This window comes from Gossypium hirsutum, chromosome D02, assembly GCF_007990345.1.
Source record: "Gossypium hirsutum isolate 1008001.06 chromosome D02, Gossypium_hirsutum_v2.1, whole genome shotgun sequence".
Taxonomy (NCBI): Eukaryota; Viridiplantae; Streptophyta; class Magnoliopsida; order Malvales; family Malvaceae; genus Gossypium; species Gossypium hirsutum.
In genome coordinates this window covers 52,593,702-52,609,510 of record NC_053438.1, presented here as the reverse complement: position 1 = coordinate 52,609,510, position 15,809 = coordinate 52,593,702, and the positions used below count along the sequence as shown (strand labels likewise).

The 15,809-nt window shown below is 30.6% G+C and overlaps 2 protein-coding genes across 3 annotated transcripts; both read right to left on the bottom strand.

Moving 5' to 3' along the window:
- Positions 1–4,405: 4,405 nt before the first annotated feature.
- Positions 4,406–8,325, bottom strand: LOC107909880 (methyl-CpG-binding domain protein 4-like protein). 2 transcript variants are annotated; one of them, XR_001687386.2, is made up of 4 exons: positions 8,191–8,325; positions 7,889–8,066; positions 4,767–7,796; positions 4,406–4,598 (listed from the first exon to the last, which is right to left on the bottom strand). XR_001687386.2 is itself a non-coding variant. In XM_016837582.2 (3 exons), exons 1-3 carry the CDS (start codon positions 8,213–8,215, stop codon positions 7,676–7,678), a joined length of 324 nt encoding a protein of 107 aa, XP_016693071.1. In that variant the 5' UTR covers positions 8,216–8,325; the 3' UTR covers positions 4,406–7,675. The 2 variants fall into 2 exon arrangements, 1 of the variants encoding a protein (XP_016693071.1); XM_016837582.2 differs by having other exon boundaries at positions 4,406–7,796.
- A 3,489-nt stretch (positions 8,326–11,814) lies between these two features.
- Positions 11,815–13,980, bottom strand: LOC107909879 (nudix hydrolase 18, mitochondrial). The gene is made up of 5 exons (XM_016837579.2): positions 13,221–13,980; positions 12,834–12,939; positions 12,644–12,727; positions 12,418–12,546; positions 11,815–12,316 (listed from the first exon to the last, which is right to left on the bottom strand). Exons 1-5 carry the CDS (start codon positions 13,292–13,294, stop codon positions 12,161–12,163), a joined length of 549 nt encoding a protein of 182 aa, XP_016693068.1. The 5' UTR covers positions 13,295–13,980; the 3' UTR covers positions 11,815–12,160.
- Positions 13,981–15,809: the final 1,829 nt, after the last annotated feature.

Here is a 15,809-nt window from a genome sequence, read left to right as displayed (position 1 = left end):
CTGTGATTCTATATATTCTGAAACACTGTGATTTGTGACACTTATTATTGTTATCTCTATTTACTTACATGCTTTTGAAATCTTTGGTATACTGATTTTTTATGAATAAGACTTACACTAAGCTTTCAAGCTCACCCATTTAGTTTACTTTTACAAATAACCTTTAATGATAGGATTGGAATTGGCATGTGGAGGTCTTGTCTCAGATTTTGAGTTTAAAATTATAATTACTATTCGAGACTATAAAGATTTTTATACAGATTGTGGCATGGGTTTGATATTCTTGGTTATTTTGATAATTTGCATGCATTATCGTTAGAACAGGTTAAATTAAACAATTGGACTAACCTACACATTGGTGATTATAAGCATGTAAAAATGTTTTTTTAATAATAAACTAAGGTCATCATTTTTTTCCCGTTACAAATCTACACTTGAATATCGAGAAAGTACATTAAAAATAAAAAATGTTTTTATAAGAACTTTTATAACTAGATTTTAAACAGACTTGGCATAAGTTAATGTTTTTATAAAACTAGGAGAAGCCCATTACTATTTTTTCGAAAAATAAGCAAATGTTTTTAAAAGGATGTTTCTGATAATCTAATCATTTTTTTCTTATTGGGTCATTTTAGTGGCCAATGTAGCCTTCAAAATTTGACCATAATGTCTAGGCCGGGTTAAGGAGGTTACAATCGCTGAAAATCAGGTTGTTACAGACTGTACAACTCGAAGCACAACCAACTAGTGAAGTAGAGCCACTCTAGATTAGTTAACATGACCCCCAACCTCACAACAGGTATAAGAAAAGCACTTAATCCCCAAGATGAGAAATTTTTGAAGAAGCATCAACATCTATGCATGGTATGTTGGGATAAACATGGATGCTATTCTCATTCACTTAATGCAAACCTTAAAACAACTCTAGTACTCCAAAAGAAGCATAGATTTGCCCATATAAGAATCCTTGCAATGTTTAAATCAAATTGATGGTATTTTTTTTCCAATTAACAATGTGCACACCAATGATCTATAAGGTTGTTGCATTGAACTAATAAAGCAATTTATTTCTCTTTATCACTTGGTTCCTCTCCTATATTCAATAGAAAACAACTAGTTGTTTAAAACTATTAATATAATATCTAGATTATCTTTTTAGTTCATTCAAATATATATAAGTCCATCTTCAAGAATAGATGACCGGTTAGTGATTTTGACATATAAATCTCCTCCAATCTTTTTTCCAAATCCTAGTAGGTGTTTTCTCATTTAACACATTATACTTAACTACAAGAGTAAAAGCTAACCTGATTCTGCTTGCAACTTTTCTAACATAACTACCACTCTCTTTCTTTAATCTTGTTAGGCTTTGTTTCATCCAAAGCATCCCGAAGGCCTTGTTGTACCAAAAGATCTTGTAGGGCACATTATAGTAAAGTGAAATTACTTTTCCCATCAAAACATTATGTATGGATGGTATGAACAGCCTAAACAAGAATTCTTGAATAGCGAACAACCAGAGCTATGACTCAATACATTAAAAAATTTCCATTAATGAAAGATGTAAATGCGTTGGAAAATAAAAAATATGCATGTTGGATGAAATGATTGTTGTTATCTACTCTAATAACGAATCATTGGTTTAACTAAATAACTAAACAAAATAGATAAACCTTTCTCTTCATCTCAAGTTGATAGATCTTCTCAACTAGAGGATCCCCTATATGGATAATGTAACACCCCTCACCCAACCCGATCGTCGGGTCCAAGTTACGGAATGTTGCAACCGTTACCGGAACAATTATCATCGGAATATTGAACTTAAATTATTTAAACATTCACATGTCTCATAATTACAATCATTATATAGTGAATAAACTTTTTTCGAAACTTAATCGAACTTATGAAAGCTTGTGAGCTAAACTGAACATGAAATAGGGTCAAATTGTCAAGCTTTCAAAGTTCTTAAAATAAGTATTGATACCCTTGAAAAGGTACCGATACCATTTTTAGTTTCGATAGTTGGAAAATTCATCTTAGAATCAACAAGTATTGAGGCGTGAATTATGGTATGATACTCAAATTCTAATATCAATATTGTTTTGAGATTTTGTTTCTTTGATAAAAACTGAGCAAAATCCTAGTGTATCGATACCCTTGTAAAGAATTGGTACCCTAATACAAAGTACCGATACTTTAGTCCGGTATTGATTTTATTTTGGCATTCTGTTTGTTTGAAAGTTGATTTAAATATACTAAGTATCGGTATCTTCACCAGGGTATCGATACCTTAAAGCCAAAATGTCAAAATTCCCACTTTTGGTCCCTTTTCATGCCTAAACCAAAAACATACACATTTGATGCCTTTAAACACATTGTAAACTTGCATTAAACAAATCCAAGCATCCATTTATCTAATCAAATGAATCAACCAAGTCTATATGCCACAATTTGGCACCATTCCTCATTCAAACATACCAATTTCATCCAACAACCAATCATACATTCAAGTACATCATTTTAACCATTCAAAACTTGTCATTAAACACTACACATATGGCCTCACATATAACCAATTCATGCCACACCACAGATATAAGTTTACCATATTGCCAAAACATATCTTGACACATATATAATCATTAGGTTCAAACTCAAACATTGATCAAGGTTAAAACTAACCCTTTATCACAAAATTAACACATACACAAGCCATTAGACACACGCCACAATACCGAGCTTAAACGAATAAAATTCTACCGATTGATAGAGGGAAAGTGTGAGCTTCATGAAATCCAGTCGACAAGTTCCACAATTGACTATCTACAGAGGAGGGAGAACACTAAGTAAGCATTTCAAATGCTTAGTAAGTTCAAATGTATTAAAACGGTAAATTTACCTCAATTTTTAAAATAACATTTCAATTAAATAATTTGGTAAATATTACCTAACATGGCAAATCACAATAATGTGAGTTTAATACCAAAATCCCAGTGTTCTTTTCATATTTTTCAAGCTTTCCTTTTTCTTTACATGTTTTATTTTGTTAGTGATGATTTAGAAATGTAATGCGGAAGCTCGAGATTGAATTTTAAGATCTTAAACAATCAACTCGAAGTTTATTACTCTTCTTTGCAACCTAAGTAACTTCTTGCATGGGTAGCTTCTAGACCAAAGTTCTTGAATTCAAATTTGAACATTTTCAACAAGAATTAAATGATAAAATAAAAAAATTGAATAACTAAAGAAAAGAAACAACAGATCATAGATGGATTGATGAAAAGAAAAAAGAAGATAAATGGTGTTGATGACAAATAATTGAATAGATAACCAGCCTCCTTTGGTGAACTTACACCAACAAAAAACCATATTAGCCTTTAATCAACCTCTAGTAGACCTAAATTAGACAACCTCCACAATCTTGAAGAATTCAAGCAAAAGTTCTATCAAGAAAGAAATAATAAACTAATCTTGTAAGAAAATCACCCTTAGAATATTTTAATAATAAAAAATCAGGAAAAATACATATTATGGTGGCTAGCGATGCTTAGTTATTTATAAGCATGTGTCTTACTTGAACCCCAAGTAAATATTGAATCTCCCAATACTTAGTCAACTATCTTGCAAAGTAAGTTACATAAACTTCCTTAGACCTAATTAAACTCTTATTAATTTAAAATATTTTAAAAAATTGAAATAAATAAATCCAAAAAATATAAAACTTAATAAATACATTATTCGGCTTATAAATTATCAAATTTAAGCCTTAAAATTGAACTCAATATTATTTAAAAATTAAGTAAAGTCGAAAACTTGTTATTCCCACACTACACCAAAATAGGCTTTTAGCGGCGCTTTTTAGGCTTTTAGCGACGCTGCGCTTTAACAAGCGCAGCAAAAATCACCGCTATTGACTGCGCGCTAACATTTGCGGTGTTTTTATAAATAAACGCCACTATAGACCATGATCTTTAGCGGCGCTTTTCCAACAAACGCCGCTATAGAACAAGACCTTTAGCGGCGCTTTCTCAAAAACGCCGCTAAAGATCATGACCTTTAGGCGCTTTTATCACAAACGCTGCTATAGAACAAGACCTTTAGTGGCACTCCTCCCAAAAACGCCACTAAAGATCATGACTTTTAGCAGCGCTTTTTCCACAAACGCCGCTATAGAACAAGACCTTTAGTGACGCTTTTCTCACAAACGCCACTAAAGAACCTAACCTTTAGCGGCACTTTTTCTACAAATACCGCTATAGAACATGACCTTTAGCGGCGCTTTTCTCATAAACGCCGCTAAAGGTCATAAAAAATAAAAAAAATTAAAATATTATAGAAACGTCACAAATCTAATTTAGAAATGTATAATTTAATTTAAAGACGTATTAAAATGGAAATTCATAAATAAGACGTATAAGGAATCACAATACATTAATACCAATAGCATGATCAAAGAACTTAATCACGTAAAGAAAACACATGGTTAGACAGAACTTTTTACATTTTAATGCATCATAACCATAATTGGTACAATTTTCTACCCTAATTGCTGCACCAACTGCAGTTTCCAGTTGAAGAACCTTGATTCCATTGACCACCTGCAGCCAATTTTATAGTTTAGAAATCAGAAGTTTGGAATGATCTCCATCTTGAGTGCATCAGCTTCCACAAGCCTCTTGATAGCATTCAGGTGACCCACTTGTAACATTGATTGTTGGTACTAAGCCAAATAAACAATTCTAACATGTTAAGGCAATATGACTTACAAATTGTTTGTATTGAAAATTTTAAACTTTTCTATAGACTTGAACTCATTGACCTGTTACAAAGAAAGAATCATGTCAGCCTCAACCATAAAGTTTAATTATGCCCCCAATCCAAACATTCATCTAAACATTGATCTCATTGGAATTTAATTCACAATATAACTTTTTTTTTTTTTAAAATCTAAACATTCATCTCATTGGAGTTTTTAATTCTTTGATTTGCCTCAAAATCAAACAAACCAATCAAAATGAACGTGCAGTACCTAAAAGCATAAGTTCATAAAGCCATAAACCCTACCATATGCTAAAATTTTCCAGTCCCAACATTCATAAAAGTGAAATTAAACAAGCATAGATGTAACGAAGCTTTGGTTAATTATCCTGTTGACTTTCTTTAAAGTTTTAAAATTCACTAAAACTAAAGGCACTATGCAAACTAAAGCATTATCCAGTAAAGAGAAACAAATGTAAAACAAGTGGTCTCCAATCAGTGTATATATATATTTTTAAAAACACACAAAAATTAAGTAGTAATTATAAAGACAATAAATAAAAATCAATACCCACAATTAAAACATAAAATGCCAAACATCAAAGAGACTAAGGACAGTAAATATATACCTATACAGTACATAATAACTCTCCAAACACATGAGAAACTTTAAAAATATATATATATATATATACCTATATCAGACAGTATGCGTATCCACACAGATACATGAGTACAAGTAAACATAGCACACTAAAAGTATCACAAAATAACATCAGTGATTAAGGACATTAATAGTAACATTAATAGTAACATCATGGCTAGCTAGACTCTGTGCTTATTTGAATGTGCAAGCTGTGCGACACCCTTTCATGCCTAATTGCTACAATACCAAAGATATACTTCGAGATAATGTATTTTTATGAAACTGTTTGGTTTTATTTTCAAGATAGCACCAAAGTATCTAATTAAAGTAGATGAATCAATGCAAAGAAATAATTAATATGAACCACAAAAAATCAAAACATAGTGTACTCTACAAGAATGAATATATCAAAATGATTAGCAAAATAAAGTTCTTATCTAAATCAAATGCATTATTCAGTTTAAGGTAGTGCCTTTACACCTACCTTTACATGAAAAAGCAAGTGATTAGCAAAATAAACTTCTTATCTTGTAATCAATAGATAGCTGTGGTGACACTTCAGTGGAAAACCAAAAAGACACATTTTAAATGAAAAGCTTAATTCCTACCATGTATAACTATAACAAACTATTACAGGTTATGGAAAATGTCTTCCTTCGATTGAAACCATAAAATGTCTTACTTGATAACCATCATTTTATTTAATTTGTTGCACTGGTTTGAAATAGTCAGAAAACTTCTAAATTGGAACAGAAAGCTGTATAATATAAGAAAAGAAGAAAATAAATAGATTCTAGACATACACCATTGATATGCGCAGCAATTCATAAACCATATCTATCTATAACAAGTCAAAAAATAAATGTAAATACATAAAATAAAATAAAAAACATTATAAAATAAAATAAAAAAGAAATGTAAATACATAAAATAAAATAAAAAACATTATAAGCAGATTTAACCAACAAGGAAATATGAAGAAAATATTAAAATTTCAGTAGAAGAAACAGAATGCTAAACCTATAAGACATTAGGCAAGTTCAAATCACAAATGGTCAACACAAGCAGCATACTTCTTAATGGCATTTCTATCTACCTAATCCTCACTAATATATTTTATATATTTCTTATGCATAATCAACCTGCAGGATAAAATTCAACCCAATGATTTCAAAGAGAAATGTGAGTCAGACAACAGTACCAAATCTTCACTGACATTCATAAGCTTTGCAAGTGCAAAAACTGCATCAAACCCAAAACCAATAGTCCTATAACTGTATTAAACAACAAAGTAAAAAAGAAAAAGAAGGTTAAAGGGTCTGCACAAGGCTAACTGAATTTATTCCACTGCATAGCATGGTTTGTATTAACTTCATTGATCAGATTCAAAGAACAACATATAATCAGTAACTAACTGAATTTATTTCTTAAACACGGAAAGCAACATTTGATATGGCAAATCTGTTAAAGGATAGAGGAAGTAATATTTGGTAAGAATATAGATATACTTGAACCTTTAATGGAAAGATTACCAAACCAGTTATCGTGTCGTAATGATGAATGTAGATATCGTGATTACCTGAATAATACAAGCTTGAACAAGTCAGAATCAAAGAACAACCAAACCAGATCAACTGAATCAGGCAATGTAGATGAAGCATATTCATATATAAACTGTATGTTCAGCCGTAGGCAAGTCCAATTAACTTAGAATGAATGAATTATTAAAAAATTTATTAAAAACAGTATGTGTATATATATAAACAAAAAAAAGAGTTTAAATGAACAGTTTGAATCAATAAAAAAGAAAAGCTATGATAATTTTGAAGACTTTCATGCCTAGATAAATTAAGTTGAAAAAAAACAATTTCAAGGCAAAGTATTTCAAAGATTACTACAAAGCATATCCTGTAACAACAAATGCTTCATCCAAAACAGTAAATCAAAATAATAAAGCACCAAACTTGTATACTGCCCACCATTATAAGTCACTAAAAGCAAGAAAAACAAAAATGACTTAATTCACGGAATTCACGAATGTTAACATCAGACATGAGTTTAAAACTCTTGTTGAGAAAACAATTAATCAAATGTCAATGAGATGAGATGAGCTAAAAGCAAAAAGTCTAAATAAGCACTTCATGAAGTACTTGGCAAAGCTCCAAGCTGGTAATGCTAGCTTGAAACACCTTTCTTGCTTCAATAACTTCAGTAATTTATCAAACCCTAATCACATATAAATATTTTCGTTGAAAAGAACATCTATCTTATCTATATTGAAGTATTCTTGGGTCCATAGAGAAAGTTCCAATAATGGTTAAGCATATGATCGGTGGGCGTTACTCTATCCCCTTTTCTAGTACAGAATATCGCATATGCATCTGCAGCATACCTGGTCACCGAAAAGGGTCACTGGAAAGGTTACAATCTAAACTGCTTTGGCGTGGAAAGAATGGGATCAACAAGATTGGATAGATAACTTACTTTCCGACACCGTGCAGCTCAGTCACATGAGTCCATTCCTTCCATAAATATTCCTGAGACATTCGTTGTATCATCTCTGCCCGCTTTCTTTGAAGACCAAAATTTTTTATAGCCTTAGTGGAGGCAGAGTCAGGGGCTTTTTCATCTCCTTCAACCTCCTGTAATTTTCTTCCATTCCCTGCAAAAACACACAAAAAATGGAATAAAGAACAACAACAAACAGAACCCCACAAAGCTTAAAAACTAAATTGTAAACCTCATGGAGAGAAAAAGAAAAGGTTTAGGGATTTGAACGGTATTACGAGATGTTGGGGCAAAGGAACTCATGGAATTTTGAGATTAGCGGTATTTAGGGCGCGCGATGGAGATGAAAAGAAGAGGGAGTAATGAACGGGTAACAAAAATTTTTTTGTTGAGGGTGAGCGGGATTTTGAATTTTTTTTGCTGAAAAACGCCGCTAATGCTTACATTTTGCGAGTTTTTGGTAAAAATGCTGCAAAAAATTATTTCATTTTGTACAAAACGACGCCGTTTTACTATGCTAAAAATCTTATTTTTTTTGCTAAAAATTATTTTAAAGTAAAATTATTTTTTGTGGCGTTTTTTATAAAAACGCCGCTATTGCTTATCTTTTGTGGCATTTTTCATAAAAACGCCGCAAAACATTATTTCATTTTAAATCTATTAATTTTTTTAATTTAAAAATCTAATTTTGCGGTTAAAATTATCAATGTAGCAATTAGAAAATGATAAAATAATTTTGTAGTCTTTAATGTTTGTATTTTTTTTATTAATTTAGTCTTCTCTTTAAAAGTATATAAATATTATAAAAATAAAAGTTTAAAATCTTTTTAAAATTTTTAAAAAAATTTAAAATCTTTTAAAATTCATTTTAAAATTTTAAATCATGAAAAATATAAAACCTTTCAATATTTAAAAAAATATATGTTATTTACTCTTTAAATGATAATTAGAAATGTTCACTACCCATACAACCCACCTAGTCCAAAATATGGTTAGGCTTAGATTTATATTTTTTATTGTTTTTAAACAATGATATAGGTGATTCAGGTAAAACGAGCTTGAAGTTGGAAAAGTTTTTAAAATTGGGCAGTGGTAACACCTAATCCATAAACCTTAAAATGGTAACACCTAAACCTTAAACTCTAAACCATGCATTGTAACAGTCAAATCATTAACGCTAAACCGTAAACCATAAATATCAAGCCCCAAAACAGTAAATTTGATCATTATCTTATAAGCTGTAAACACTAACCTCATATTAACACTAAAATGTAAACTCTAAACCTTAAACCCCAATCCCCAAGCCCTAAACTTAAACCCTAAACCCTGAACTCAAAACTGTAATCCTAAAATAATAAACATTATGATGATATTTATTCATCATTATCCACTAACCCGACCCAAATCCAAATTCAAACCCTACCCTGCTCTGCTCATTTTGTTTTCCCAACCTTGGACCTCAGCACTCGCCGCTCACCCACCCTAACGAAGTACCCAACGTAATTCGATTAATGATTACAAATATAAGATATTTGCTTTCTTTTGCAATTGGGCTATTCAGATAAATTAGACCTACTTGTCCACCACTACCACTATACCGCCCGAAGCAACTTCGGCTCTAGACTCGAGACCCAGCTAACACTTTTTATTATCAAGAAAAAACAAACAACTTTTTCTTTTCGGGAGCAAATCGTCCAACTAACCCCACCGACTCTACTAGCTAAATTGAATCCCAACTTCACTTAATTATTTTCTAAAATTCAATATTTAATAAATTTTATTCGAATTTCAATATTTATAATATTTTCCTATAACCCTTTCTCAGCCTAAAAAACCTAGTATTAATTTCTAGTTGGTATTAGACCAAGTAACAACCTCATTTGTCCCTTTTCATTCATTTTCAATTCTTACTCTTGATCAGTAGGTACTATTAGGTCATTCTTGTGTTTATGTTTGATTAACTAAATATAAAATTATTTTTGGTAATAAAATTATCAATATATAATATTATTTATCATGATATTTGGTGTTTTATATTACTTTCTTTGATTATTTAGTCGAACTATCAAAATTTATTATTCTTATAAAAATTTATTCTATTTTTTATTCTTTACAACACAACAATTTAAGTTTTATGATATTTTATTTTACTCATAATTTAATATATTTTTCTAGTACTAAACTGTGATTGAAAAATAAAAATAAATAGTTAGGAGTTAGGACTTCTCTTTAATAAAAACATTTTGTGTTAAACAATATTAATTGTTATCATTTAAATGTAAATTTGACCAATATATAATAAATACAACGAAATATTAATTTTTTCAACTTATAATAAAAGAATATAATTGAAACATTACTTGAGAAGATATCAAAGAATGAGATAATTGAAATGGTTTTAGATTTTATTATTAGCGGCACTTTTTCAAAAACGCCGCTAAAGTCCACCATTAGCGCTTTTGAAAAAACGCCGCTAAAGGCCCGAGCATTAGAGGCGCTTTTAAAAAAACGCCGCTAAAGGCTTGAGCATTAGCGGCGCTTCTGAAAAATGCCGCTAAAGGCCCGAGTTTAGCGGCGCTTCTGAAAAACGCCGCTAAATACCCCAAAAACTCGGCGTTGGGCATAGGTTTTTTGCGGCGCTTTTTGGAAAATGCCACTAATGCTTATTCTTAGCTGCGTTTTTAAAAATGCGCCGCTAATGCTCGATCTTTAGCGGCGTTTTTGTAAAAGCGTCGCTAATGCTTGATTTTTAGTGGTGTTTTTTGTCCAAGCGCCGCTAAAAGCCTGTTTTAGTGTAGTGCCACTTTAATCATGTCCAAAAAATTCTGCTAGCGTAGTTTTTACCAAAATGATCATATCTTGAGCTTTTGAAGTCAAAATAAGATACTTCAAATTGCATTTCAAAGTTAAGAGACTAATTTTTCATCCATATGAGACATCTCAACCTATAAGTATCTAAATCTCACCCAAAAATTCGTTGCAAGACAATTGATCTTTTAAACTTTGAAATTGACAGCTTTGGTGAAATTAATTTAATGAGTTTCAGCCCATCCTAGAATGCATTAAAATGGTTTTTGGAATCGGAACAATTGTTGAACCAGTCAAGCCACCGTTCGTTGTCCAACCGATTCGACCATTAGTTGAGTTCAATTAAATAAATTATTAAAAAATTCATAAAATTTTAAAAAGTAAAACAAATATATACTAAAAAATATAAAACTTGGTCCAACCAGTTTAGAGTGGTTCATGGTCCAACCAATTCAACCTCTTTATTCTAATATGTATACCAACTGATTTCAATTCCATCTGACCAATCCGATTGGATTCCAACTATGAATTTAAACGGGTCCTCCAGTGTGTACACTCCCCAACTTTCTACTATTTCCTTGGATGCTACAGTATGGAGGGACCATGTAACTCAAATCCAGTGGCTGCCTCTACTTGAGAAGGTTTGGTGTCTATCCCCTTCAAGTTCCATCCAAATTTCTGAAGTGGCTATTGGTGTCTTCTTAGGGGGTCCTTGTGATGGTATCGCCTTCCAATGAAAGACGAGCATGTTGGTTGTCTTGAGAGATGACGTTTTGGCCTTGATGCCTTCTTAGTTTTGGAACTTCCGGAATGAAAGCGATTCTCTTTCAAAAGCCAAGCAATTCTGGGCATATTAAAACCAAACGTCACATAAATAAGATAAGGTTCCACTCAGCTAATTCTGAAATGAAAGCGATTTCTCTTTCAAAAGCCAAGCAATTGGGGACCTCACATGGTTAGAACGTGCTCCCCCAAGTGGTGCCTTAAATGCTTGAAAATTATTGAACTTGTACCAGCCTTGAGATTTGTGCGATTTAATTAGTCCAGTTTTCTTCTTTTTGTACTCAAAAATTTCAAAGATTTGTGCGATTAAATTATTGAATTTTCAAAGATATTATAATTGATAACTGATTTACATTCAAGTAGATTAAACTTCAACGGCCAAATATACAACTTGATACAAAATCTCTTCATTTAGGGTTCTTCCCTCCCTTTTTTCCCACTAATTTCTCATATTAAGTGCTTCCTAAGAAGCTGCAACTAGCAGTGCAACCCAACATCCAAAAAATTACAGTTATTTTCCTAACATTTTACCCAGCTGTGAGTGACTGTATTTGGTAGCCAACATAATTGGCCATAAGCACTGCTGGTTGCTGATCCTCCTTTGTTTTCAACAGAAGATTCAAATCTAAACAGCCTCGGAAAAATGCCCCCCATATTTTACAAACTACTAATCTTTGCCACTAAATCAGAGCAGATGTTGGGATAATTTTGTTCATTTTGCTGCTTTAATGAGTTGAGTCTTTCAACCAATATGTCTAAAGCTTCCTTCATCCACCAATGCTGGCACACATCCCTGGCTTCTTTAACATTCATCTGAACACAATAAAACGAAAAAGCAAATCAATGAACTGAAACTCGGAAGTCATTTTCAAGTGTTCAATGGAAGAAGTGAAGAACAGTAACAAAAGCTTTACCCATGTCCTTTGTCTCAGATTTTGCTCAGGCCAGAAATCAAGTTCTTCTTTCACTAGCAAAGGGAACATATAACCTTCATAAAATGTGCCATGGCTTTTGCTTATGAAGTCCCACTTCCCCAGTTCACACTGTTTTAAAAGTATATAAATATTAATAAGAATTTCAGTTCGAGAAACGTTGGGATTCTTAAACAATGATTAATGAACAGTTGAATTAAATAGTAACCTCAACATTGCCTAGAACACCAGCTTCTTCAAGTGACTCTCTTAATGCAGCTTCTTCTCTAGATTCATCAAGCTCCCAGCCACCCTGAGAATTAATACCAAACACCACCACAATAATTATTAATGCATGATTTGACAGAGTAAACAAGAGTTTTAATTAACTTTTTTGAAACATTACTGAATCTTTATACCTTGGGAAACATCATTTTTTGACATTTCTGGGAGGAGATCACAAGTACCTCCAAGTCATCAGTCATGGTTCCATCACTGCTAGATTTGTATCTATAGGGAATGCAACTGCAATCGTCGAAATTGAAGAAATGAGTTTTGCCATCATTCATCCCAAGAAAAAAGATTTGTTTTTTTTTCTCTTTATACAATAAAATGGAAACAGTCCAAGGCTCCTAGCATGAAATTTCTGACCAAAAATGTCAGGCCCCAATTCAGAAAAGAACAAAATTTTCAACAGGAACCCAGAAAAATTAAAGATAATGGAACAAATAAAATTTCTCTAGATGAGAATAAATAAAAAAAAAGGATGAAGCAAATCAAACTCTCTTCATCATGAAAATACTCACCCGACAACTTGGCGGCGGCCTAGGTTATCGTATCGCTGCAAGTGCCTTCCAGTGCGAGAAACCATGCAAACCATCCTCAAACAAATTGAAAATAAACGATCGAACAAGAACCAAGAATACCCAGAACCAATAAATTGAAAGAAGTAAATAGAACAATTTATGGAAGCAAACAAGCTTAGCCCCTGACGAAATTAACCAGTTATTATTATTTTTTCTTTTGTAAATTATAGAAACAATCCTGGGAGAGAGGCTTCTTCGGAGTATAAAGAAACTGATTATCGTAAAATTGGAGTATATTTACAGGTAAAAAGGCAACAAAAAAAGAAAGAAAATTGAGAGAGAAGCTGAAATTGTAAGGACATGGAATTGGGTATTTATAGAAAAGAAGGGGAGAGAGAGAGAGAGTAAACAAAATTAATTAATTAAACACAAAGTTACTGCATAATAGTAGTAGTAGATGATGAAAATGATGTTTGTAATTCGAAAAAAGGGTAGGTGTTAAGACGCGTCTCCTTCTATAAGCTTCGGTGCCGTTTCGTTAACAAGGGTTTAGAGTTTTATTTGTTTAATATTATTTTATTAGAAAAAAGAAAAGAGAGAGTTTTTATAAGGTGTTGTAGCCAGCACGTACACGGTTGATCTGATGTAGAAAGGAATTGACTTTCTTTATCAAGCATCTCGCTCACGTGTGCGATCATCGGCTATGCATGTTGGCTGTTTTTCTTTGAGAAAAAGCAAAAAGTGGAAAACGGCTGTGTATGCTTCTTATTTGGTCTTATCTGGGTTTTATGCCGCAGTTTACGTGTATAGATAAGATTGTACATCTTGGATTTTTTATTTTCAATTTTTGTATATGTTATTATTAAAGTTAAATTTTGGGTTTAAAAAATTAAAATAATCTTATTTATGTAATACAAATTATAATTATACAACTATATAATATAAATTTTAGAAAATATTATTTATTATAGAAATGGTGAGCTAATACTTAGCCACAAATTCTATAAGCAAGTACAAAATTTAAAATCAAATCATCTTATATAATATGTTAGTCCAAAAAATTATTCTGTAATACGATTACTAATAAAATTAATAAGAAAATAAATATTCTAATGCAATTTTATTTAATTACTCTAACATTCAATATTTTTTGTGTTATTCTCTTTTTAACATTAAACATATACTCATTGTGATCAATTGGTCCTTAATCAAGTATAAATAATTAATAATAAATAATATATATAATTTCATAAAAAATAGTATAAATAATTTATAATAAATACTATGTAATTTAGTTAATTATTTAGTAGCTCCAAATGTATAAGAAATTATCTCGTCAATAAGATTTTGCTATTATTTAAGCAGTATAACATATAATTATATTTAAAAATAAAATATATATCCTAAAATTAAAATACTATAAAAATTAATTTAAAAAATAAAATTATGTACAAACATAATACGATTGTTTTAATTACATTCAATTCAGTGATTACTTATACAAAAAATAATTATATCAACTTTCCAAATAAGACTAGAGTTCAATTAATGAGTGCTTATATGTATTTATTAAATTGTTATTAGAGGATTATATTTTTGGTTAACACATTACTTATAAATATTTTCAATATAAATGTTTTTATTAAAGTTCAATATTATTTAATTTTAAATAACCCTTTTTATATTTCTAATAATACAAAACTAAGATTGACGGCTATAAAGTATATACATTAACAACTTATAGCTATTTTCATTTAGGGAGCGGTTATATGTCCGCAACATATAACATTACATGGATACTTTTATTGATAGAATTTATGATTTTTCTCCATTTTTTTCTTTCATTACGTCCTTAATGTAACTTTTTTTTTCATAATATAATTAATATAAACATATTTTTTCGTAATTAATTAATATAAAATTACTTCTCAATATAAAATATATTTTATTAAACTTTATTTTTTATTGACTTTAGTAGAAAATATTAAATTTTAATCATTAAGGGTTGAATTTATGATCACCTCATATATTATAAAAATATGATGTAAAAACATAATTATAAAAGAAAAAAATTGAAAGGATGAGTGATGGGTTTAAAAATTAAGTTAGTTTGTATATATAGATAAGTATGTATATTATCATGCATATGAAATAACTTACAATTTTAAGGTCAACCAAAAAAACCTTTCAATTTTAAAGAAAATAATTAAAATATTTAAAATTTTATATTTCTGTGGGCTATAATTGAATAAAGTTGTTTTTGGCATTTTCAACTCAATTCAATTATAAGTTTTATGTAAGTATAGAGCATATATTATGTTGTTATCTTAATTTCCTTTTTAACTTAATTTTAAAAATTTCTTTCTTTTAATATATTGAATTTAATTTTCCAAATAAGTGAATTTTCTTTGCTTATTGTAGCACGTCCTGCTTTTTCTTCTTGTCTTTTGTTTTTTATTCTTTTGTCTGGATTTCTCAGGGTACTTTTCTAAGAAAGTAGGAATTGGATATCTGCTGTGTGAGAGTTTCCGCCATGGAGGAAAAGATGACAGGGCTAAATTTTGAGGATGGGAAAGAAGAAGATGCGTT

Coding starts and splice junctions, on each gene's coding strand:
- LOC107909880 (XM_016837582.2), bottom strand. CDS start 8,215: ATGAGTTCCTTTGCCCCAACATCTC. Junction 8,067..8,190: donor TTCCTTTGCCCCAACATCTC/GTAATACCGTTC, acceptor GTGTTTTTGCAG/GGAATGGAAGAAAATTACAG. Junction 7,797..7,888: donor GAGCTGCACGGTGTCGGAAA/GTAAGTTATCTA, acceptor TTCGGTGACCAG/GTATGCTGCAGATGCATATG.
- LOC107909879 (XM_016837579.2), bottom strand. CDS start 13,294: ATGGTTTGCATGGTTTCTCGCACTGGAAGGCACTTGCAGCGATACGAT. Junction 12,940..13,220: donor GGCCGCCGCCAAGTTGTCGG/GTGAGTATTTTC, acceptor CGACGATTGCAG/TTGCATTCCCTATAGATACA. Junction 12,728..12,833: donor AAAAAATGATGTTTCCCAAG/GTATAAAGATTC, acceptor ATTAATTCTCAG/GGTGGCTGGGAGCTTGATGA.